The 26,381-nt window shown below is 38.3% G+C and overlaps 1 protein-coding gene across 15 annotated transcripts in view; it reads left to right on the top strand.

The window, feature by feature from the left end:
• Positions 1 to 26,381, top strand: part of FHIT (fragile histidine triad diadenosine triphosphatase) — a 1,508,523-nt gene that overhangs the window by 1,206,634 nt on the left and 275,508 nt on the right. For 14 of the 15 annotated variants that reach the window (XM_079114457.1, XM_079114456.1, XM_079114463.1 and 11 more), the window contains 2 exons: positions 10,370 to 10,515; positions 12,747 to 12,776. In XM_079114457.1, coding sequence (XP_078970583.1) covers positions 10,370 to 10,515; positions 12,747 to 12,776 — 176 coding nt within the window. Of the gene's footprint in view, positions 1 to 10,357; positions 10,516 to 12,746; positions 12,777 to 26,381 lie in introns of all 15 variants that reach the window. The other variant, XM_079114458.1, reaches the window with a different exon arrangement.

Genomic DNA, 26,381 nt, shown 5'->3' with positions numbered 1-26,381 from the left:
GTGGCAGCCATCATTTTTGCTGGATATGAATTCCTTAAGGTTCACTTAACCACAAGGATCTAGAAAGCAGACTCTGATCATGTACCCTGATCATGTTTAGGCAATAACCTAAAGTATTTGACACACAGCACTAATGACTACCGTATCAAATGTGCTATATTGTAATGCTCAACTTCTTAGCTATGTCATGTATCATTCCTCTCTCTATCTTTTTTTTTGTTTTTTGCATATATGATTAACAGAACATTTATTCAACTTTTGTTTAAAAAGTAGAAAATGTCTTTAGGCACTTCTGCTTTGGGTTCAGAATTCACAGAACATTGTCTGGAACATTTGTCCTACACAATGTTCTTTAAATAATGATGATGATGATGATAGTAGTAAAATAAATTTATAGTTACATACATTTGAGTAATACTACTTAGTGTATTTTCTTTTGGAAAGTTAGAATGCACATTAGCATATTAAATATTCTGATGAGTAGAGAAATAATAGATGTTATTTCATTGCATTTGGTGTTTCTCATTCCTTTTTGACGTCTGGAGTTTCTTTTTCTGTAGAATATCTAATAATATCTGATGGAACTAATATCCTGTCACCTCACTGTAGTAAACACCACAATTTGTCCACAAAGACTTTTATTGCCTTGGGAGGCACAAAAACACCTTGGCAGTTGTACCATATGACTCCAGCCAGGATTTTTACTTGAAAGGTATTTGACCTTGGACATGTAGTTAAACCTTTTGGGCCTCAAATTCTGAATCTGTAAAAATGGAGAGGGTGATATTATCTACCTAGTGTTGCTGATTATCACTAGGATATTGTAGGCAACGAAGATTACACAGGTTCTTTCCTTTTCCTTGTGATTACTTCTTTCCCACCTATGTAGTTTGATACAAGCACAGTTTCTTCCGATGTGATGCTAGTATGTCAAGCAATGTAGGATTCTTTGCCTTGAAAAAGTGACCAAAAAATATGTGAAATTAAAACCAGTGACTCTACCAGAACACTGTCATGCGATACACTGCCTTGTCATATGCTTTCTTTGGAAGTTCTATCTACTTCTATGAATGCAATTCTCACCTTGGAGCATCTAAACCAGTGTAGCAGTTTCAAGGGTAGCTGACTTGTCTTCTCTCAGATGACCAAGTACTAGCCCTATCTTAAGTCCTTAGGATTCCCCAGGACAAAATATGAAATAGTAGAAATTTGTGAGATACTTGCCCGAGATCCAACTATGAGCAGAGTACTCTCATTATCCTAATTACATTGTTCTGGAATTCATCATGTTCTAGAAATCAAATTTGCTCAAAATTACATCCATTCCATTTAAGCTTATGGATGGTGAATCTCTCATGAGCTCTTCATTGAGTTTCTGAAATGGTTATGTTAAAATTCAGTGAAGAAAGGTGTGACCCAAACTGGTGGCATGCTTCTTCAGAATTGGATTTCTCAATTTTTTGACTTTTCCTGTAGTGAAAATTCACTAAAGTGCCCACATTGTGAAGAGGACATCACTTTTTGGGATGCTATCTACTTATGATTCAAAGTTCTGCTACTGTGCTATTTAAATAAAATAAATAGACTCTTAAAAAGTAGCTCACAGTCCATTCTGTTGTTTTTTGAAGCGACATTAAGGATTATTTTAAACATTTGCAAGGACTGAGAGTGTTTGTTAGAATAAATGATGAATTATACAAGGTCTGCAGAAGTCTGTGATACAAACTAGAAAATTTCTTGTCAATCTGCATACAGATCTGGAATAGAAATAAATACACTCTTTTTTCCATTAGTTCAGAAGAATGACTAATTTCTCATCATATTATTTGATGCTGCCTCTCTCCATATTCATATATACACATGCTAATCAGCCTCATCAAAATCAATGATATTTTGATGATTTGATTTATTTTGGTGACTTTTGTATTCTGAGTCCCTAGAATAGACCAGATATAGAAAAATAAATGTGGGCAAGTCTGAGTGATTCTGAGAATAATATTCTGTCATACTTAATTAATCATCTGAATCAGTACATTTCCATTTCTCTGTCACGACTCAATTTAAATATTTCATATTTGTTCTGGAAATGCTTCAAATTTTTAAAAAATTGTCAATTATCCTTGAACAAATTTTAAACTTATCAAATATATTTTAAATAAAAAATGTAGCAGCATAATGGAAATTTGATGTCATCAGGCAGAGATTCTCATTTGAAGCATCTCATTTTGTTCTTGACTCCATCAGTCCTATGGTCACGAGGTAGTAGAGGAGGCCACAGGCATGTTCCATGCCCACTCCAATTGGTGGTGACTGCCCAGAGCTTGCTGTTGATAAGGACTCTTGGACTTTGCTGATTCAAGGAGATAATTCTGTTTTTGGTTATTGATGTCTGCCATTGTTTAGCATTGAAGACAGTATCTGAAGTAGTGTTGTGGTCTTTCATTTGCAATAGAATGAGCTTTGGTTTGGGAAATGGAACAGCTTCTGTTTCAATTCCATTTGTGCTCCTAACTAACTTTATGTGACTTTGAGCAAATCAATTAACATTTCTAGCCCTATTATTTTCATCAGATAATGATAATATTGGAGTAGATAATGTTTAAGATTCATCTCAACTCTAAAGTGTCATGGCTTTGTATACCTAGCAGGACAGTTAAGATGCCCTGGGCATCTGTTCATTTTCAGAAAGTGCCCAGAAACTTTTTTCAGAGTTACCACCCATGGTACATGATTATCATCATAATCCCCATGCAACATACCTACTCTCTCCATACTCCTTTTCCATGTGATTTTTCTACTTCCATTAGGAGGTGGAATTAATTTCCCTACCTTAAACCTGGGTTGGCTTGTGATTTTCTTTCTTTGACCAATAGTGGAAAATTCTAGAAATTCTCCATCTATCTGGATTGGGATAAAACAGCAGATATAGTGAAGGACCCTGTGGACTCAGCTTGCCTTCCAGCTGAGAAGAGCAGTTGCACAAGAGAGCCCAGGTAAGACCCATAGCAAAAACCATCCACAGACTCATGAAAGGAACACGCTGCAGTGTTGTTTTAATCGGTTTGGGGGTAGGTTATCATGTAGTAGACAAGAGATAAAGGAATTTGAAGTCAGTCAGTGACTCTCTTGGGCTTAAAGGTCTGAGAGGATCCCTGACAGTTGATGCTGGGCATCAGCTCAGATACTTCATTTTTTTCCATGTTGTCTCTTACTCGCCCGTAGGCTAGCTAGGCTTTTTCCTAGTGTGTAGGCCTCAGAGTCCCTAGAGGGCAAAAATCACAAGTTACAAGGTCTTTTAAATTTTAATCTTAGAGAGTCAAACAATGACTCTTCTTCCATAATCCACTCATCAAAGGAAGTCTGAGAGCCAGCCCAGATTCACGGAGAGGGGAAATGGACAGCAACTCTTGATGGGATGAGGGTCAAAGTCACATTACCTATAGATGTGTAGAAAGGGAAGGACCCTTATGGTCACATCTGCTTAGTCTCTTATGATGTAACTGCTATTGTGAGAAAGTCAATGATTCTCAATCACTAGATTGTCCAGTATGCAAAGGGGTTCACTGTGTCTTACAACCTGATCCACTGGCATTGACTGCAGTTGTAATCCTCCTCAGGAGTCTGGCAAACTTAAGAGCCAAAGTCACCTTGAAGAAATCCAATGTCAAGGAGTAAATGGGGTCAAAATGCAAACTCTGCATCCCTCCTTACTTCCTGCAGTTCAACCCCTGGTGCACAATAATTTACTTATGTGTGCAGTCCTCTAGAAGAATGAGGGCATGCTCGCTGCCCTGCTCAGAGGCCTCTGTGCACTCTGAGATGGTATATCTCCCCTGCTTTCTTCATTTCAGGCAAGGTGTTTCTCAGACCTTTAGCAGTTTTCCATAGTATCTTCAGATTTCACAAATCCTCTGGTCTCTTCCATGAACAGAAGGATCTGGGAACACAAGGCACACTTTTCCTAAGAATCAAGGGAGAACTTGAGACATGAAAGTCATAAAAAAGGGTGCCATCACTACCATTCACAGCATGGGCCTTAGAATCAGACAGACTTGAAATAAGTTCTGCTTTTAATTTCACTTTGGGTGTGCCATCCTGGCAAGTGACTTACTTTACCCTGTAACTGTCTCATCTGCAGAGTTATAATTATACTTTATGGGCTGGTAGGGAAGATTCAGAAAATAAATGCACACGTATAAACGAAACAGTGATTTTGGCTTTGGGAGGAATGCCCAGCAACTTGGTTTGAGGCCGCCCTTAAATAGCAAGACCATTTTCAAGGATGAACTTTTGTTCAAATCTGGAAAAAGGGGCTCCAACTTTAGAAAACTGAAATACAAAATGAGACAGAGGAGTTTATCTAATACCCCAAGGCTGAGTTACATCCTGCCTCCTCAGTTTTTCCACAGCTTTCTAAACTGATTTCTATCTGTAGCGCTCTTGTCTGTACTGCAATGATCGGTTTGCACTGCATGACAGTTTGGGACATTAGAGTGTGAACTCTCCCAGGTCAACTGTCTTGTTCTATTCATCTTGGCATCCTAAGTCCCCAGCACAAACCCTGGACTGAGAAGAGGCTCAAGTTGTGTGATGAATGGATGAGGAGGTTGACACCTGACTCACTGGTTGAATTACTCTCTTATTTGTAAAGTTCAGTTTAAACCTCATTTGCCCTAAAAGGTCTTCTTTGATTTTCTTCTGCAATAAGAAATCTTTGTCAACGGTCAGAAGTAAATTGTTAACTACTGCCCTTTTCCTTTAAAAATGTTGTTGCCAAATGAATTTCCTTACTCTGGAGTACAAGGATAGACCAGCTCTCATCTTGGTTACCCCTTTACATGATGAATACAGATAAACATGTATGAATAAGTACGAAATTCATTTTAGTTTAGTTCTTTAAAGGTTAAATGCCTTTTGGCTAAGAAATCTTAACAGAGGTATTAACCCTATGCAAATAGAACCTAAAGTATTTCTTTCTATCCTACCTATAATGCAGGATTTACCCATTAAGAAGGCCTAAGAGTCTCTAAATTAAATCATACTGCATCTGTGATATTATCTTAAAACAATTGGCATATAAACAGTGGCAGCAGAATTACCAGAGCTGTCTGTTGTTTTTCAAAATTAATTTCTTTCCCTGAGTTGTTTCTCTAGAAGCAAAATGTAGCAAATGATACCTACCATCTTTAGGCAATCCTGTGCTTTCTTCTAAAGCTTTATGCACATATTTTGAGAAATATTATTATTCTTAGGTGAATTTGTGAGTAGCATACCGCTTTGCTCTAATGCATTTGAAGATAATCTGCTTTGTTTTTCCAACTAGAGATGACAGAAATTCCTGCATTTGCGTTGGAGAGAAAGAATCATGATTTATCTCTGTGATGTCAAAAACACAGCATGTTTTCTGGTGGTTATGATTAATTCTGAAAAGCATCAGAAGTGCTCCACAGGGTCATTAAAATGGGCTACCTGGCACAGGTATTTTTCTTGGAAATTGAAATTTTTAAGTTTGGGATGCTCTTTTAAGATGGTGTCATAGTCTTCAGCTCAGGATAAGAGAATAGGCTCCCACGTATTTCCAATGTACTTTCATTACCTCTTTCAAATGTGATCCCTCTAACTAGGAGTTGAGGCCCATGGGCTGACTCTGACCTGCCTCCTCTTTCTGTGAATGAGGGTTTACTGGAATGTTCCACACCTTAGTTTTTGTATTTTCTGTGACTACTTAGGTATCTGACCCATGAAACCTAGAAGATTTACCATCTTTCTTCACAGAAAAAGTTCTCTGATCTGCTATAAGTCTTCAATGATCTGTTTGTGGTTTCAGCTACATGTAGGGTAATCTGTTCTGCTTAGAGCTTACCAGTGGTTACACTGGAACCCTTGCTTTCTATGAGCTTCAGGTCTCTACTGCACGGGGTGATCCTCTCTGCTCTACTGTACCCCTCTTTGTTTACATATGTGCTTCACATTGTATCGAAACATCTCCTAGACTGAGAAAGAACTGGAGCAATGTCTTAGTCTCCTTTGTTACTCTCAGAGCCAAAAGGTGCCCCACATTCAGCTGATGCTCAATGTCCATTAAATAAATAAGTTGGACAGGGCATGGTGGCAGATGCCTGTTATCCCATCAGCTCAGGAGGCTGAGGCAGGAGGATCAGGAGTTCAAAGCCATCCTCAGCAACTTAGAGAGGCCCTGAGCAACTCAGAGAGACCCTGTCTCTAAATAAAAATATAATGAAGGGCTAGGGATATGGTTCACTGGTTATGTACCCTGGGTTCAATCCCTAGTACCAAAAATAAATAAATAAATAGGCTAACTACATTCCTTAGTCACAGTATAAAGCAGCATTTACATAAATAGTATCTGAGACTCTGAACAGAAACACTTCTCAAAGCCACTTCTTTTTAATTATAAAAGCATCTTAAAAAAGAATTTTGCCTTTATAATCATACCTCCTTTAAACTCATATGAGATTAGTTTACATGAAAAATGAATTTAGATCTCTCAGTTCATACCCAGCATTCATTCTAACCAGGTCACAAATTAAGGATAAACATCTTTGAATTAGAAAGAAAAGTTGCAGATTATCCCAATCTTGTATAAATGATGGAAAATTAAAATCTTAGTATTGTTGGGGTCTTAGTATTGAGAGGTGGCTGATATGAGCCCGTGGTTAATCATTTATTCAGTCTTCCAGCAATGCTTACTAGTGTGTACGGTGTTCTAGGCACTGATGAAACAATTCAAAAACAGAAAAGAGCCATCTCTTGTGGAGATGGCTCATTTGAATATGTAATTGCCGACTCCCAAAACTAGCAGAACGGCTATGGGAGGGGTTAAAATAGTATTGTATGAGTCAGTAACTGGGGAGTAATTTAAACTGTGATCATAGATTATTTCTCTGAGGGGTGGCATCGGAATTAAAATCTGATTAAGAAGGAATAGAATTCTAGACAGAGATAACAGTCAAGACAAAGGATTCCAAACTAGGAAGGAATCTAGTGTGTTTGAGAAACAGAAAGAAGGCAGATGTGGCAGGTCCAAAGGGGAGGTTTGGGAGGCAGATGGGCAGCAGCCCCGGGAAGTATTGGATAGTGTGCTGCTGCTGGCTAGCTTAACTGCTTGCATGAGCTCCAGAACCTGACTCTGAATGTCTCTATGTCAGTGTAACCCCTGTGGGGGAGTCCTGTGGAGGCTTCCTGTGTGGTCACTTCCATGTTAGTCTGCCCATTTGCCCAGTCTCTGGGCATCAACCAAAGATGATGACCACCCCACAGTAAAACAAACCAAGTTGCACATAAATGTGTATGTTGTAGGCAAATAAGGTGACTCTTAACAAGGGATTAGGTTGTAAGGAATATATATGTCAGGACAATGTACAAAATTACAGATGCAAAATATTCACCTAAATGAAACTGTATTGAAACTGTTGAACTTTTTTTCGACATGTAGGACTACTATTAATGGTCAGTAAAAGTAATAAACGAATATAATATGACCCTGGTTTGGGTAAACCAAGGATAAATCATATGGCAAATTCAGCCACTTTTACTTAATTTTTTAAATATTTTGAGTCATTAAACATTGCGTCAAGCTAGTTGTTTGCATCAGACAAGCAGGAATGACAAGATTTCTTTTTTTTTTTTTTTTTTTTTGGAATGGCATTGAAGAAAAAACTTTGGATTTTACTGATATTACTAAATTTACATTAGAGTCAAAGGTAGTCAGATCCATTCCACCAATTTTCACAGTAAGCAATTGTTTAAGTAAAATCTTGTTCCTTTCCCCACTTGGTTGCTGTGCAGGGACAAAGCCTAACCCAGCAATTATGGAAGCTTGCGTGGTTGTCATCTGGCTGTGGTTTGGTGAAGTCAGGGACTAAGGGAGGATGTGAAGGAAAGTAGGAAGAGGAAAGATGGGGAAGGTTCCCTTTTAACAAAGAAAAAGCAACAGAAAGGGAGTGGAGGCTAGCGATCTGCTAAAAGGAAATGAAAGGAAATTCTTCATTTCTAAACGGTTCATTGACCCATGATAATAAAGCAACCCTGCCAAAGAAGGATAATTATCTTTTTAAGAATCAGATGCCCTGTGGGTGAAGGCCTCCCTTCTCTCTTGAAAAATGAGCTCAGATTTAACAAATGCCTCTTTTCCTAGTTTACCATTGATGCGAATTTCCTGATTATGAGTTAAATTAATCAGTTTTCCACCCTTTCTCTCCCCGCTACTCCCCCTTATGGAAATCTGGCCTGCCCAGCTGAGCTGAGTGCAGTTCCCTTGGGCCCCAAGTAGCCCAACCAATAGCATGATGGGTTGAAGCGCTTGATATTCTGGTGAGACTAGCAATTGCAAGACTGTGGTTTTATGAGGCCCCTTTCCTGCTTAGATCCAGGCGGCTGCATGGCTTTCTTAAAACAAAGGGAAAAAAAAAGGGGACAGAAAACAAGACCAAGAGTGTATTTTTCTCCTGCCAGTATCTGAAAATTAAACAAACATTAATACATGTTGAACATGTATTCACACAGACAACACCTTCTTACAATGGTTTGACTTAACACTTTTTCAGTTTATGGTGGTATGTAAGCCAACCCACACAACTACTCTGTTTTTTTTTATTTAGCAAGTATTCAACAAATGACATGAAATAGTCAATGATCTCTTTTATAATAGACTTTGTGTTGAATGATTTTGCCCTACTGTAGCCAAATGTAAATTCTAAGTGCATTTAAGGTAGGCTAGTCTAAACTATGGCATCAATAGGATAGGAATATGAAATGCATTTATTATAGGACATTTTCAGCTTACAGTGGGTTTATTGCAATGTAACCTCATCATAAGTTGAGAATATATGTTTGCATATACCTATGTGCAGACCTATGTATGCCATGAGTTCAAATAGAAAAAGAAACTGAGATGTTATCGATAGTGTAACAGTGAATATTAATTTGTTACTAATAAGTGATGAAACTTACATTCTTTGTGTTATCCACTCAGATCAATAATGTAAATATGTTGCCTTGTCTAATTTACAGAATACATTAAGATTTTTTTTTTGTATAAGCAGACAACACTTTTTTATGGTTTATCCTCAAATACCTTGTTTTAAAAATGTTTTTATCTTAAGGAAAATAAAAGTCCATCAGTTATACATAATAGTGTAATATAGTTATATATAATAGTGGGGTTCAGTTTGGCATATTCATAAATGTATACACCACCAGTACTTACTCTGCCCCTCCTCCCCCCCTCCTCCACCCCCTTCCTCTATTGCATTAGTCTTCCTTTTACTTATTTAGTTATTTTTAATTGGAGATATATATATATATATATATAATGTATAATATATATATGTAACTGCAGTGCATTGTGATCTATTCATACATACACATACCATAACCTGATCAATCTCACTCCCCAGTTCTTACCCTTTCTCTCCTCTTCTTCCTCTCCCCACTCTACTAATCGCCCTTCTATTTTCATGAGATCTTAAATCCTATTTTATAAGAAAGCATTGATTTCATGTAATGTATTTAATTCTACACTGAAAGTGAGAAACAGTGGTTGTATAGATATGCTTCCATACCATCATAAAGTTAAGAAATCCTAAGTCAAATCATTGTAATATCATTGATATAGAATTACTTACAGTGATTAGGAGGCCCTATGGATTTTTAATATAGAAGTGTTTTGCTTTTTTTAAAAAAATTGTTCTTTTTAGATATACATAACAGTCAAATGTCTTTTTGTACTCTGAGTAATCCTTAGTCTCAGGAACCCTTGTCATAAATTGCTTAATAACATGGCATATTTGTTAGTTGTAGATGAAGCTCACTGTACATTTTCAGAATGTCCATTCACCTTTCAAAAATAAAATCAGCTCCTATCATTTGTTCATTATGTATTTCTGTTATTTCCCTAAACCTAAACTTACATTAAAATTTTAATCACGACGTTCTACCTAGAAAAAGCTCCTGGATATTCCACTTGCTTCTGCAATATAATGCCTTTGGCTGCTGGAGAGGACAGAGGTTTAGAATAGGGGTCAGGAGATAATAGTCCAGAATAGATCTTGCCTCCTGGTATAATTATCTCAGCAAGCACTGGAGTCACTCTGTACCCTAATGTACCTTCTCTTAAAAGAAATTCTTTTGTGCACCACAGCTTCTCCTTTGAAGTATAACTAACCATGTTTTTAAGCTCTCTTTATACTCTTTGGTGTTCAGTGGTTGGTAAATATTTGTTTCTTCATTCCTTAGTCTTTGAAAGTTCTGCTCCTGGGTCAAGGGGATGCAATACTGTGGGTATAAGCTGCTTGGTAAGAATACCACCCAAAGCAAGCCTGGTGTGCCTTAACAGACCTTGCTACAGATGTCCTTGTGTGCCCACTGCGACCAGTGGAGCGCTTCCGCGACCTGCATCCTGATGAAGTGGCCGATTTGTTTCAAGTGACCCAGAGAGTTGGGACAGTGGTGGAGAAGCATTTCCAGGGGACTTCTCTTACCTTTTCCATGCAGGTGAGTCCACAGATCTCTCAAAATAAATTTTTTTCTACCTCTTTAAGTCCTAGTATTGGGTTTTCTACCTCTAACATGACATCTCACCAGGAAGGCAGCATGGTTTTCTTCATTTACATAATAACACAAAAAGATGTGACTAATCCAGGGCAACTCTACCGTCCATTGGCCCCAGATGGACTGTGGAATGTCATTAGGGGCAATGTCTGTAGCATTGGGAGTAATGGAAAAAGGACTTAATGGATATTAAGACATTCCGGATCTTATATTGGAACTGGCATATTCTTGCCATGGTAAATATGTTGTGAGCAATGCCTGACCTGAGCCTGTTCTAGTTTCCAAGGAGCCATGATAGACAAGTTAGGTTGAACCTTACCCTCATAGGGCTTATCTCTTTTTTTCCTTACCTTTTAATGCAAGCTGCAGTGATTGATGACAAATTGATACAAGCTAAATTAATTGATTGGGTATGGCCCAACTACCCCATACCCAATCAGATCTGCAATCACAGGAGAGTTTTAGGCAGAAGTTGGATTAGTACTTTCCAGGTTTGAAGGAGGAAGTCCATAATGAGTCATCAGCTGGGAGGTGTGTGAATCAATTGTAAGTTACTATGAACCCCTTCAGAACATATATGGAGAGGGCTGAGGTGTTAGTGCATACACAAAGTTTTTTGTGATTCTGAAATTTAATATTTTGGAACCTGTGTTCAAGAAGGAATCCAATTCTTCCAAAATGTGGTCTCTGTCCTCAAACTTTTAGTTAAACTGAGTGTTTACCTCCTTAGCTCTCTGCCATAGATTTTCAAAGAAACCAGAAAAGAGAACTGTTAAAGCCTTTGATTAAAAAGACTAATCTACTTCTTAGAAAAAAAATTTGCTACTTTGGTTGAATTGAAAATATCTAAACTTCCTCCAAAATACTGTGTGTGTGTGTTGTCTTATGAACCATTTAAGTCACCTTTGAGCAAGGTAGTTTGGCTCAGAGTGGGTTTATTAAGCTTATGTTGCAAACCTTATTTCCAGAGGGACCAAGTAAAATGGGTGAAAACATCTGTAAGTGTTCAATAAAATAACAGAAGAAACTTCATGATTATAAGAAATTCCAGTGCTGCTTATCTAACATGATTCTATAGAGAATTCTATAACAACTAACTTGAATATCCCCTTAGAGCACTTTCATACTGTGTTGTCAAACTTGTTTTTTTTACTTTAACCCACAGTAGATATATATATTTAACAATCACGTACATCCTTCCCCATTCATACACCTATACAGGTATGGGAACCAGAGTTTCACGAAACAGTGCTTATCCAGTCTGTGCATTCTAAAAGTTTTTATCCTATCACTCTGTGCTTTACTTTTAATATTGGTTGTAACCTATTAAGTTGACTTAATGTCCCACTAATATGTTGTGACTCCAGGTTTGAAAAGCACCCAGGCCTGCTTAATTCTAGCCACATCAGGGCAGGAAAATTCTCAGACCATTCATCAGATTCATAGAGGGAGATAGATTTGGCCAATCTGTGGTTGTTCCATTTTGGATATTCTCATTGTAGGCACGTTTCTTGTGCTGCTCTTTCAAACCCACTAAGCACTTTTGCTTTGTATTATGGCTGGTGACCAGGTAGGTCTGCTGGTTTTCAATCAAGACAGTAGTTTGGCTGGACATCAGAAGCTGGGAGAGAGAACCAGGATGGGGAAAGAGTCCTGCTGCAGTGAACACACTCATTTTCTTCCCCAAGGTCACAGTAGCCAGAAAGGACTCCTCCCTTATAAAACATCCCATATTCTTGCTTAACAGATTACGATTACAGCAGATTTCCTGAGAAGAGACTTAATCAGCCATTAATTAAGCCATGTCTGATTTAAAGATAACCAAAAGGTGTGACACTTCACCTCCCCAAACATTTTCAGCCTTCTTTAAATGCAATTAAAACCATAGCCAAGAGCAAAGAGCATGAAAAGTAGCAAGGGGGTTGGCTCACTGGATAATTTATATCATTTTTATACATAACTTCTCACTTACTCTCAGACAGAAATGGAGAACTGTCTGGTCCCACGCATTGGAATCGAATGGTCCCCATGAGAATGCTATAAATTAACACACAATGAAATTGGATCTAAATTATTAACGGGTGATATTTCTGAATAAGCAGGAGATACCATCTATCTGTTCTCACCTCTGCTGGTTTTTTTTTTTTTTTTTTTTTTTTTTCCCCTTCTTCTAGGATGGCCCTGAAGCCGGACAGACTGTGAAGGTGAGTGCTTATTATGTGCATACAAATTAATAAGGGGCAATTATGAGAACTAATAAAAAATCACAACGAGTCATTTGCAGCACATTGCTGTTTCATTATGTTATCTTCGAGGTCAGAGAGACCCTCAGTGTTGGAATCATAAATCCTGACATTATAAACTGTGCCAAACAATATGTTTCCCATTAGTTTACAAGACATTTACCTTTTGTAGTAAAATTATTACTCTGCAAAAGCTAAAACAGCAACTAAATCAAGGAGTTCGAAAGCAGAAACTGAAATCCAAGGGTTTCTTGGCAGGGACTGCATAAACACAGCACATCAGATCCATGTGGACTTTGTGTGTTCCACGTTAAGCCAGGGGCATCTTTGACATGCCTTTAGTTCTTCACACAGTCTGCTTTTGCTTCATGTTCTTGAGCGGAAGAACAAGGTTACGGTGGCCCCAGGTGTCTTCCTTCCTTACTGGCCCTGTGCATCTCACTCTTCTCTGCACCCCCACACCTATTATTTTCTTCCCTAGGTACTTAAATCCCAAAGTTCAAACCCAATAGAATCAGTGGAGCTCAAAAATGATTTTTAAGTGTGTTAGAAAGGAAAGGAGGATTTATTAGGATAGTCAGTGACTCCATAGTAAAAAGACTAAATTCCTGGCTGATTGTGAAGCTGGGTTTCAAGCTACTTTCATACAAATGCAAATTTCACTGTAGTTAAGTCCTGTGCCTCTGTCCTATATAGAAAAGGCTATTTTTGCTTTTTCTAGTTTTGCTAAAAATAGAGGCAAATCACAGTACCATGCTAATGTTATGCTTTATGTGAGATTTTATGACTCCAAGTCTGGCTAGGACTAGACAGCATAATATTTGGCACCAAACTCTTCCAAATGAACGTGGTTCCTTTTTCATCTTAGTTTGTATATCACTTTAATGTTTAACACATATACTGTGGAAGTTTTAAAATAGAATGTCTGGGAAGTGCCTTTGAGGGGTTAATGTCTCAAAGAAGCTGCCACCAAATGTGCCACCAAATTCTTATGATAGGACTCTCACTCCTAGATTGCTTTAGACACATGATATTCTGGCAGGAACAGAGGGGACATTCAGCTTTCATCTATGCCTCTGTCTACCTCCATGACAGAATCCCAAACATACAGACACTAAAAAGAGATACAATACCAGTGGCTTCTTTTTGAAATCTATTCTTGAAATACAGAACACAAATATTTAAACCTGGTTACCAGAGTTTCAAAAACTCAGTATTCAAATGTGCATTCCAATCACACTGGATGAGATGCCTTATGCAATATCTGTTTGATGGAATTCCTTTAGTTACTGAAAGTGATAGTGTAGAGGTATAGCTCGCCTTGGAAGAATGCACAAATCATATTCAGTGGAATGCACAGATTAGTAATATGCACATATTGAGCATAATTGAAATTTACATGAATAGATAGGTTATATGATCTCAACATTTTATTTTAGAATTTGGAAAAGGGGTATTGAAAATATTTGCTATACAAACAGGTTCAAATAGAGACAGGAAGTGGTTTCCAGGAACTGGGGGAAAGGAGTGAATTAGGAGTGACTTCAAACAGGTATTGGTCTCCTTTGGGGGTAATGAAAATATTGTGAAATTAATGGTGGTCATATAACACTGAGTATACTAAACTCCACTGAATCACAAGCTTTAAAAGAGTGCGTTTATGGTGTTTGGATGATGTCTTGATTAGTGTAAAACACATTTGAAACAAGTGTTGTGTTTTACAGGGCTAAGAACCATAGCCATAGAGTCTCATGACTTCAGTAGCAACAACTCTTTGATGTCCCAGCTATCTGACAAAATCTCATGATTTTTTTAGCTTTGATGCTAATGATGATGGTTCATTCTTAACACATAGCAACATATAGCATTTATCTATGAATTGTCAAGTGTGGTTACTATCACCATCATTATTATTTAGCTTAAGTTGATTTATTTTAAACAAGTATTATTTTCTTTTAAAAACAGATTATGTTTGCTGTGTCTTTTAATTGTCTCCAACATGATTACATAAATTCCTTGCATGAATTCATGGGGATGTTGCAAACCTTTTGTTGAACTACTACCAAAGTTAATTTATACACAGGTGGGATAGGTATGAAAAACAGAGACATCTTTAGATAAGTGAATTTGGCCTAAGTGCACAATTTTGAAGGTTTATGGTCCTTAAATAGTAAGTGATGATGAATATCTAACCATGACCCGTGGAAGCCAGTCTTAAAGTCAGCAGCCCCTCAGGGGAGCACAGCAGCATCCTTACTGTTCAGCTGTCCGAGACTGAAGACTACAGTTGGAGCGTTTCATATTTTGAAATTCACACAGTTGCACATTTTGAAGCAGGTTTGCCACAGGAAGCGCGGGGGCCTTTCTCTTCATCTTTGCCTCTGTGTATGATTCGCGGCGTTCCGCCTGATGCCTGGGTTCTAAACCATTTTTGTCTCATGCTGGGTAGTAATAGCAATAAGCCCAGTAATGGTCTTTTCCCCCGAAGCAGCTGTTGTTTCTGTTAATGAAGGTGCACCACTGAGTTAGCCTCTTGAACATGATGCCACTTGAGGGGTTTTGTTTCAGAGGCTTTAGATTCTGCTTTACAAAGAGCAAGGCTTACTCAGTAAGGCACTTGTAGCAGGAAAAGGGAAATATGGAAGAAAAAAGTCACCTCTTACTTCACAGTTGATTGTTAGCTCTCCTTTTTGAGTGTAACAGTAGTAGAGCATCACCGTCTACCAGGGGCCCACAGCAGTGAGTGATCTGGAGGTCCTACAAGCTTGGTAAGCCCTCTCTTTCTTCTCTCTCAGTCATTTGTCTCTCACATCAGCCTTCCCTGACCCCCACCCAGAGTAGCCCTCCAAAGCCGCCTATTCCCTATCTTATTATTTGAATTCTGCCTTTCATTTGTGTGTGTTCACTTATGTTCCTTTATTTCTGCTTGGTCTTTCATCCCCCAAGAATGTAAGTTTCCTCAGACCTGGATTTTGTGCTTTTTTTTTTGATGGGGTTCAGAACTTGTTACCCCAGAGAGGATACTTTGGCATCCTGAGTATTTTAAGGTGAAGGAAATAAAGAAAAGCACAGAAGCAGGAAGGTCATTCTCTGACCTTGTCTCTCCTGCACTAAAATGGACTGTAAAAGAATGATCTGACCTGCCTGTCCTAAAAGTAGGTCACATTGTAGAAGATTCCTGCCTCGGACGCGAAAGCTAAGAACCTTAGCATACACTCTAAGCCCCTCCCCCAGTGTATTACCGTTGATCATACCCTTTTTCCCTCCAATCATACTTCTTCCTAATTCCATAAAAACAATTTCCCATTTCCCTGGTTCTTCATTTCTGAAACCTCCCATATCACAAAAAACTTTAACAAAATAAATTTGTTTTGCTTTTCTCTTGTTAATCTGAATTTTGTTACATGGATCTTAACCATGAACCTAGTGATGGGTAGTAATGGGTAAGGAAAATATATTCATTTTTTCTCCCTTATGTTCTTAATGGCTCTTCTGTTTGAGGAAGAGAATGAAGATAATAGGACTTTGTTTGACAGAAGGAATCTGTGGTCCTGTTTCTAATTGTGCTTAACACGAAGTAGGAGATGATGTGTGTTTTCTAGTGTGCAATTAGGGGTCTGGGTTTTGTCAAGTTTCTACCAACTATCTCCCATATTCCAGGTATCACTGACAAAGACCAAAATTTCCACTCATCAAATTTTCACATCATAATCCAAGATTGAATTCCAACTAACCAAACCATTAAAACAATATTCATTCCTTTAAAAGGGATGCTGGGTAATAAGTTTAATGTGAGCTATCTGTTAGGGCAATTACTGTGTACCTCTTTGGTTGGAGGATGTTTTAGGTATATTAGAGAGAGAGAGATTTATGCTAGGCAAGTAATCTGGGATCTCATAAGAACTATTTATAGAACATGCTTGCTTACCCTCTTCTATGTTTATGGTGCTTGAATGCTCTACTTAAAGATTCAATTTTAAAGTATCAATGCAGTGGGAAGTGTCTCTTAATAATTGTTGAAATATTAGCAATTACTTTTCAGATTGCTGTAGAAGAACAAGAAAAGGAGTTCTTTAAAAAAGAGTGATTAAATTTTTTTTTAAAAAAATGTTCTATTCACTGAGAAGTTTTTATGGTCTTATACTAGATTTTCTACATAATACGGGGATTTAGCTATCTTTTAGTATCACAAACATAGAGGACATTTTACCTCTTAATGAAGCTAGATAGTTAATACACTTTGACACTGGTCACCAAAGGAATATTAGATCTGTGACTTACTATATGCAACTTTGGGCCAGCCTCCTGACCTCACTGAACATCAATTTCCTCCTTTTTCAAGTAGAAAATCTCTGCCTCTCCTATTGAGGGATAGTGGGGAGAAACTGACAAGTGCAGGACAGCATGGGTAGTGGAGACTGACTAGGACATAGGCTCAGGCACGGAACCCATAACCAGACCACCCAGTTCCAGTCCCAGCCCTGCCACTTGCTACCCCCAGGGGCCCTGTGTATGTCTTAGTATCGATCTTAACTTCAATATTCTTATCTATAAAATTAGGGTAGGGTGGGCCTTAGAAAGGTGTATCTGGCATTGGGAGTGTTTGTGGCCTGCTGAGTTCACTTAATTAATGTACAGTGAATATTCTCACTATTAATTACTGCCTACTAGCTTAAATTCTTGAGAAAATTTTCCTCTGATCCTATGACTCGGGCTTTTCAAAAATCTTGTTTGAACTCCAAAAAAACACGACCACTTGAAAATTCAGACAACTGTCTTCTTAATTAGAAGGAAACAACCAACCCTATCTATCCTGATATATTTACCCTCTGCCGTATCCCTGTGTTCTAAAGGGTTAAGTCAGAGACATGCATCTTTTGTCTTTTGTGTTCCTCACAGTTACCTGAAAAGTAGGGTTTTTTTTTTGTTGTTTTTTTTTTTTGTTGTTGTTGTTTCTAAATCAAGGATTTAGCCACAGGGTGCTTAACCACTGAGCCACATCTAGCCCTTTTTAATATTTTATATAGAGACAGGGTCTCACTGAGTTGCTTAGTGCCTCACTAAATTGCTGAGGCTGGCTTTGAACTCGAGATCCTCCTGCCTCAACCTCCCAAGCTGCTGGGATTATAGGCATGTGCCACCACGTCTGGCAGCCTGAAGTAGGTTTTCATCGTGCAGAAAACTCCTGTTCATCCCACATGCTGATTCAGTAGGTTTGATGTGGGCCCCAGGATTTTGTATTTTAACAGATAACCACGGTGTTTCTGATTAAAAACTGCAGCCCTGTTCAAAGGGATGATAAGAAGCAGATGTGGAGGAATCTCCACATACCCACTGCTTTCAACCCAAACTGATTTCCTAAGAAGGATTTGGTGTGCACAGAAAGGAGTAGACCATATGTTGACAATGAAAAGGATTTTGACTGTTATTATTTTCATCTAGAAAGAAATTTCAAGAGAGCTGCAATTTGCCAAAGAACTTTTATCCTTTGATTAAAGTCATGATAAACAGTGCCTTGCCTCTGTTTATACCTAATGCATGTATTTACTGCAGGAAGAATTAGTATCTTCAGGGTGCAGTAGCTTTTATCTTGTGGAGTTGCCTTATAATTTGCATCTGTTCCCAGAATAAATCCAATTTGACTGAGGTTGGTAAACCAAAAACAATCATGATGCCGAGTGTTTGGGTTTGGCTATACATGTGGAAGCAGGTGCCTTTGAACGGTGTTGAGGCTCTAAGCCCTCTGATATGTAAATGCCTAAATCTTCTTGCTCCTCCTGATGATTTGGGTACAAAATCTTTGGACTCTAGTCCTGTAGACAGGAGAAGTGGCCAGAAGTCTCCCTGTCTCCTTTAGGAAATTCTCTCTAACTACATCTTTAAGCCCTCTTCCAAGTAGGAATTAACAATCTAAAGTTTTTCATTTCTAATTAGTTATCTTTGATCTGCCCAATGCCAGTTGGGTCAAAGCATTTACAAACCCTTGGTATTCCCATGTTGTAATTTTTGTCCCTTGTTCTCTCCAACATACAGGTAGCTAAGATAGATGGGATGGGGGATCCATTAGGGAGGACTTTGGAGATAGACTACCTGGTTTCAAACCCAGAGCTCTCACCTGCCAGTCTGTGACTCCTGTGCATGTCTATCTTCCAGTCCCAGCATCCACTTGCACATTTGTAAAATTAGTGTCTTAATGATAGCCTATCTCCTAGGAGAATTTTAAGGACCAAACAGATGAATGCACAAACAGGCCTTTAAAACTATAGCACACAGCAAAATCTAAAAGAATCGTGTACTAGTAGTTTTATAATTTTAATTCTCATGACAACCCTCACAGGTGGGCATTAATATTTTATGGTCTAGAAAACCACGGTCTATACAAGTAAAGTCATACACACAAAAGCACAACTGAGAGCTGGGATTCAGACCCAAGCTTGTCCAAAAATCCAACTTTTCCTCACATGATTTGACCAGCCTGTTCCAAAACATACAGTGCATCCACTCAGCATAGCCGAAGATACTCTAGGGGAGGTTCTGTAAATATTTTGTCAACCTCAACACAGATTAATCTGTTTTCCTTTGCTCTACTTAGAATAATGTTAGCTTCCATCTAAAAATATCTGGAAAACTCTCCATGTTTAACTTTATTACCCAGATGAAGGTTAACTAACCTAAATGATGCTTTTTGGCTATATGTCAGTTTATAACAGAATTATATGTTTTAGATGTTTAATTTTTTGTTACTGCTACCAAACAAATTCTCTCAGTAATTGGAGATACTAACATATAGAAAAATGGATTTTGGAGTGTTTGAGATATGTAATGTGGAAATGCAGCAAGTATGGCAGATGCTTTATTACTGTCAATGTTTTGTAGGTTTCAGTAGACTGTCTTTTACACCTGAGGCTTGGAATGTCTATATAATCATATAATGAAATCAAATATATGCAAGGCAAAGTGTTTTGTAATTCATTCTAAACACAAAGTTGTAAACCTGTGATATTAAAATAAGCAGTTTGGCCAAATCACCAATTCTGTAAATATAGGTCATAGAAACTAAGACCCTTGAGTCATGTGACATGACCAGTTCCAAGTCTGTAGATGATGCCTTTCTTGTAGACCACATCCTTAAATAGATAATAGGCAATGACAGCCCATAGACTAATGTGTGTCATGGTTGAAATTGGGCATTTCAGTGAAAACAGATCCAGATATTACACACTTTTTCTTTAGGACTTTTTAATAGCTAGATATAATAAAATAATAGCAGGCTACTTTAAGCTATCTATACGTTTTGAAACATGTAGATCTATCTATTGCTTTGAGATGTGGACACAACTAGGTTAGAGATGGCTTCTGGGTGAGGTAAAAGAGCACATTATAGGGTATTAAGTATTCCTAGAGGACTTCAAATCTGTGTTTTTAATTTAGGTAATATGTACCTACTTGCTGATTATGTTATTCCTATTTGAAGTATCATTTATATTTTAAGTATATTTAAAAGAAAAAAAGTAGCTGTCTTTATAATTTATATTGCACAAGTGTCCAATGTGAAAAATTTTCCATTAAGAAATGACTATTAATTTGATCCCTGGCACAGCAAAATAGGGGGAAAAAAAGGAAGAAATGACTGCTAAAATTCATTTTTCTTCTTGCTTTGATATCTTTAGCATATAACCAGTTCACAGGCTTCTTGTATCTAAATCTCTGATGGAGATCATGAAATAGATATTTGAGAAGCCCAAAGCTGATGGTAACCCAGATTTATGAACTACTGTTTTATTTATGTACATAAATATATTTTGATTCTTGGTCTAGATAACCTGGACTTGATTCTTACTCCTATATTCATCTTGAATTATTCAGTCCTTTTCACAGGCTCCTCTTTGCCCTTTATGCCAAGGCCATTAATAAAGTAATTTTCAAGACCCAAAAAGCAGCTGGAAAAGTAAGGATTTGATGGCTGAGCCTGGGTCAGGTGGAAACCAGCTTAATGAATAATAGACATGGCAACCTGCAGAGGCACAGTCATGGAAGAATTAGAATAATGACCTTCCTAATGACATCTGAGTGAAAAATATTGGGTTGGTGAGAATCTGTAATGGCCTTCCGGCCAAACACAGTGAGAAATTCTTCCTCCCATTTTGTGAATTACGTTAGTATGGGGAAAGTGTAATTTTGAAATTTTAACTTCACATGTCATGAGAAATCAATTCCATACCTGTTGTCTGATGGCAGATCTGTTCTCTGGAGGAGACTGTTACCCACCAAGTTCAGGGAAATAGAGGTACATTTCTAAAAGGTTTCTGAATCAGACCAATTCCAAACCTCAGAGGAAAATCAAACCACGAAAATCAGTGGTTTGAAACCCTGGTTCTTTCAATGAAAAAACAGTGGTATTGAGTTCTGATGAAAACTCCTCCTTCCACCCCGCTAGTTTATTCTTTTAAATAAGCTTTTCTTATTCCTGATATTACATGGGAAATAAACATGGAGTTAAGTTGTTGACCTTGCTTAAAGGATGAGAAGTATAAGCTCCATTGAGTGAACAAAGTGCAAACACCAGGTATTCTTTTGCTTTGTGGTGAAATCAGTTCATCCTAATGTTTACATTCATATCTCTCACTTTGAGGCCTATATATTGGTACCTGTACCCTCAAAAAATATTTTCTGATCATGCCTTCTAGTGCACTGAAAAACAACTCAACAGGGGCTTTTATTTGTGTTTCAAATCATCTGTTGGTTGTAAATGGTATAAATTCCCAGATGTAATCAGGTTCTAGCAGTATAATTTTGATGAAACTGTTCAGCCATGGAAGGAATAAATGATTCCAAGCTCAGCTCCGCCATCAGATGACCATAGATGAATTTCACTCTTGAGAAGGAGACTCAGATAGGATAACTCAGAAAACTCCTGAGCACCAAGTGACCTTGGAAGTCATCTAGTATTTTCTTCTGCTCTACTTATAACCCACCCCCATGGCATTTAAGTCTGTCCATCTTTGTGTCAGGGAGCCCAGAGTACTGTGAGGTAGCTGCTTCCAATTCTGAGCAACTGTCATTGGTGGCTGCTGTTCAGAATTTCCTCACTACAAAATGCACCACCTTCCCAGGGATTGAGCATCCTGCTATTCATGTTTCCTTACGTGGCATTCATTCTTTAATTTATTCTTCTAATGACTGTGTGCCAGGTAATATTTCAGTCCCTGGGAGATCAGGAAAATCTAAACATAGTCCTTATCTGTAAGGAAAGTCTTTGAAATAAATACCCTAATGGAGGAAGGGTGAAACTATTGTAGAAATTCTATAATTATTAGCACCTTCTTCTCCCCGTAAGCATTTATTGAGTACCTACCATGTGCCAGTACCACTGGGTTACCAGGATACAGTGAAAGGCAAAGCATCAATTAACATTTCTCAGTTTAATGTCTGAACTGCCGTATACCCGATGAGCAAATAAAACATTGAACATTTGGGGTGGTGTTAATAGGGCTGTAACCAAATATTGTGAAGTGGGGTAACACAGGGGGAAGGGTGTAGGGGTATTGTGGCTATATTTGCCAGGGTGTTTAAGAGGTGACCTGTATAGTGAGGAATACCAGGGACCAAATCAAGTGAAGAAGAATTTTGGATAGAGGACATAGCAGTGGACATGAAGACCAGGCAGTGGGAATCAGAGTAGAGAGAAGGGAGGCAGGGAATGAGTTTGAAGAGGTGGACAGGGGAGTGTTATATCAGGCCTCATATACTGAGTTAAGGAGTTTTAATGCTCTTTGAAATGTGTTTGGTGTTTCAATTATATTTTGAGGACAGAGGATATTTTACTTGTACTTATGACAGTTTTTCTTAATTGTTTTGATTTTTAAGCTTCTGAGCCCACTATTCTAGAATGTGAATAATTAGTATCTCGTATCTCTAATGGGTACTATGGTTGTTCTTAGCATTCTTTCTACCCTCCTCCATGATTTATCAACCAAGGTGTTAGAATAAATTCGACCCTTATTTAATTCCAGGTGCATGCCTCATTTGGTACAAGCCAACGGTTGGCAAACTTCTTTTGTAAAAGGCCAGGTAGTGAACATTTTAGGCTTTGAGGGCCAGATGGTCTCACTTATAAAACTGTCTTGGTAGCACAAAAAGAGCCATAGAATTTATATAAATGAATTTGCACAAATAGGCATGACTGTGTTCCAATAAAACTTTATTTATAAAAAGAGACAGTAGTCTCACTTTGGCCCAGGGGCTGTACTGTGTCCACCCCTGATCTGAGCCAATTTTCTTTCTGTCACATTGCTGATTTTATTAATCCTCCCCTAAGCTCTTTATAGTGCAAACTTTTGCAACTTCAGGGATGGGGGTTCTGTTATCATGGAGAGCTTGTATGTACTGGTTGTGCAAAGGGACGCTTTATATTCACTACTGCTTGTGAACAAGAAAGCAGGTTACTCCAATAGCCATCTTGTGATTTCTAGGACAACCTGCCTCAGGGTGAAGCTAGATGCTGACCTGGAGTGCAAACATGAAGCAAAGCTGGATTCCTGGCAACATCATTTGGTCATTGAGTTTACCTGCCCGGAAGCCAGCACTGCCTCTAGACTTTATAGTTAGGTGCTCCTGTCCAGCCACTTCTGAGAGAAGACATGCTCAACTAGATCATCTGCTCTAAAATATTCAATTATTGTCACTCCTTAATATGCTTAACTGGCAGTTTGAGTAAACAATTTCTAAAGTGCTTCTGCATATCTGCAATACTCATCAGATGCCAGTGGGAATCTTTGAGTGAATGTCTGCAAATCAATGGCCCTAGAAGAGCTTAACTTCCAATAGGCCCCCTTTGGTGCATGACCACACGGTCATTCCATTAACTTTAATGATGGTGGTGCTGCACAAAATGGGCCCTGTTAGTCTATTCTCCCCTTTCTTTTTAGCATTAAATCTTATCCTGCAGCTAATTCTTCAGGGTAAAGTGTGTGCACTGATGCCATTCATTTCTTGGCTGTTATTAATATATGCAGGACTCTCTCTCCCAGGGAGGCAGTACTAAGTGAGTACATTAAAAATGAATCCACTGCCCCATTTGTAGACTGTGAGAAAACCCCAGAGTCAGGGACATCAATGGATTATTATTGATTGTTGTAAGATCCAATAAAATCATAAATATGGCTCAAAACAATTACTGTGGCCACATTAGCAAATTATCAAATCCATAACTTGCTTTGGAGCCTGGCCTTAGAGATTTAAATAAAGTGCCAGAGGAAGCAAAGTTGTATTTTAGGAAAGTGACAACTAGGGCTGGGATAGAGAAATTTATGATTTAATTTGCTGTGCAATCTAATTGAGAATAACTATGGAATTTCTAAAAAGTGAGCTTTGATTAGATTTAGGTGTCAGAAATAAACTGGAAATATGGGTCAGTTTATGCTTTTCGGAGAGTCTGCTGGGAGGGCAAGGAAGGTATTCATTGCAAGGAATAACTTTCTTGTGTGACCTTCAACCCTTCCCTCTGTGTTCTTATTTTCTGTGCTCCAATAATTGGGTTATACCTGAGACTATCTGGCTCTTCCCAGAGACTTGCTTTTTACTTTCTTCACCAAGTATCAATTTCCCCCCATTTAGAAATAAATCAATTGAAAATGAAATTACCCAGAGCATTCATTTTTCACCATCTAGTAAATGAGTCTCTCTAAAGAACAGGTGGTCCTCCCTTTTCTGTTCAGCCTTAATAAAATCCTTCTCTTAAGAGGAAGTGGTGCAGAATTGTCTCTGCCTTTTCATCTTTAGTGGATTACTAGGCAATATTTACTCTGTGAAATGCGCATTGGCATGTTCATGGAATCCTGTACATATTTTCTGAAGATCTAATCTGAAGCCTGATTGCTGGACTTAAATGTCTAACCCACTGCAGGTTGGTAAAAAAGCTGCCCAATGGCATTGTATTGCCCATTAGCCACTAGGGTAGTTCATCTGCAGCCCTGGCCTCAGCTGCACTCTGATGACAAGCACACTGGTGGCTAGATTTTCAGGAATGGATTGGCTTGTCTTTCAGCTCACTTCAGGAAAATAGAAAAGCAATTTGCACAAAGATAAAGGGGATTTCATAGTGATCTGTCCAGAACTGGCCAGCGGATTTCTACAGGCAGTCAGCGAAAGCTTGAAAACCCAGCTGAGCAATGATAAATTACCACTAACTGTCCTAATTATCCCTTGACACTCTGTGTTGAAACCTGACTAAATTGTGCTGAAACTTACAAATAGGGAAGAAATTTGAGGTTTAATGAATTATACATAATAGAAGTGCTTTTAAAAAAGTAGAAAGATAGCTACAGCAGAAGAACTCCTATTTATCACCCAATGGTCTCCTGAGCCTTATGAAGAGGTAGGGGTAAGGTGGGGGAATGTGTTAGATGAATTGTAATTTTAATTGCAAGCCTAATTGATTGTACTCAGCATGCTCATTAGGTTAAAGACGACTCTGAGTCAGTTCCCAAGGTCATTACTTTAATAGACATGGTAAGTGTGTAATTTTTATTAAGTTGATTTGTGAACATCACATTCTTCTCTGTAAACAGCACAATCACATGCTAGCTTTAAAGGGTCACACACTGACTAAATTCTTTTATTTGTATTTTGGGACTCCCATCTTGTACAAACTCATCTTTTGTACTTGATCATCTTAGCGTTAGTACATCCAGTATATAAATCCATGTCAAATTTTCTCTACCAGTGACTTTTTACCAGCTGTCTTATTCCATTTTTGGACAACTCCAGTGTTATGGTTTGGAGTGAGGAGTCCACCAAAAGCACATGTATGAGACAATGCATGAAGGTTCAGAGGAAAAGTGATTGGGTTGTGAGAGCCTTAACCCAATCAGTGAATTAATCCCCTAATGGGAATAACTGAGTGGTAACTGAAGGCAGGTAGGGCCTGACTGAAGTAGGTGAGTATTGGGGGGCATGCCTTTGGGGAATATATTTTGTATCTACAGTAATGGAGAGGTAGGGGTAAGCTGGGGAAATGTGGAGTCGTTCTCTCTCTGCTGTCTGATCACCATGTGAGCTGCTTCTCGCTGCCACACTCTTCCACCATGATGTTCAGCCTCACCTTGAGCCCCATGGAATGGAGCCAGCTGTCTATGGACTGAGACCTCTGAAACCATGAGCCCTTAAAGAGGCCTTTTCTTCCCTAAAATTATTCTTGTCAGGTCTTTCAGTCATGGCAGCAAAAAAATTAATTAATCAAATATAATAAAAAATAAAAACAAACAAAACCAAAACACCCAGGAAGGAAAGGTTTCCTTTTAATTTTTTTTTCTCTTTTTCTTGAACTAACTATCTATATCCCTAAAAGCTTTGCCCTTTCTCTTTCACACTTCTCAGGTCATCCAGATTAATTCTCAACTTCCTGCCTAGAAACCCCACCGAAGTTAGAAAGAAAATCTCTTATCCCTCCCATAATGATGTATCAATGCCTTCAACACAGTATGGTTTTGATTCCTTCCCTAAGCTGGTTCCCCACATCTGGGTGCTTTCTGTTTAGTGGCTGTTCTCCTTTAAACGTATTGCCTG

The sequence above is a fragment of the Sciurus vulgaris genome (genome assembly GCF_902686455.1).
Source record: "Sciurus vulgaris genome assembly, chromosome: 16".
NCBI lineage: Eukaryota > Metazoa > Chordata > Mammalia > Rodentia > Sciuridae > Sciurus > Sciurus vulgaris.
Note: the sequence above shows the minus strand (reverse complement) of the source record. Positions and strands in the feature narration are given on the sequence as shown.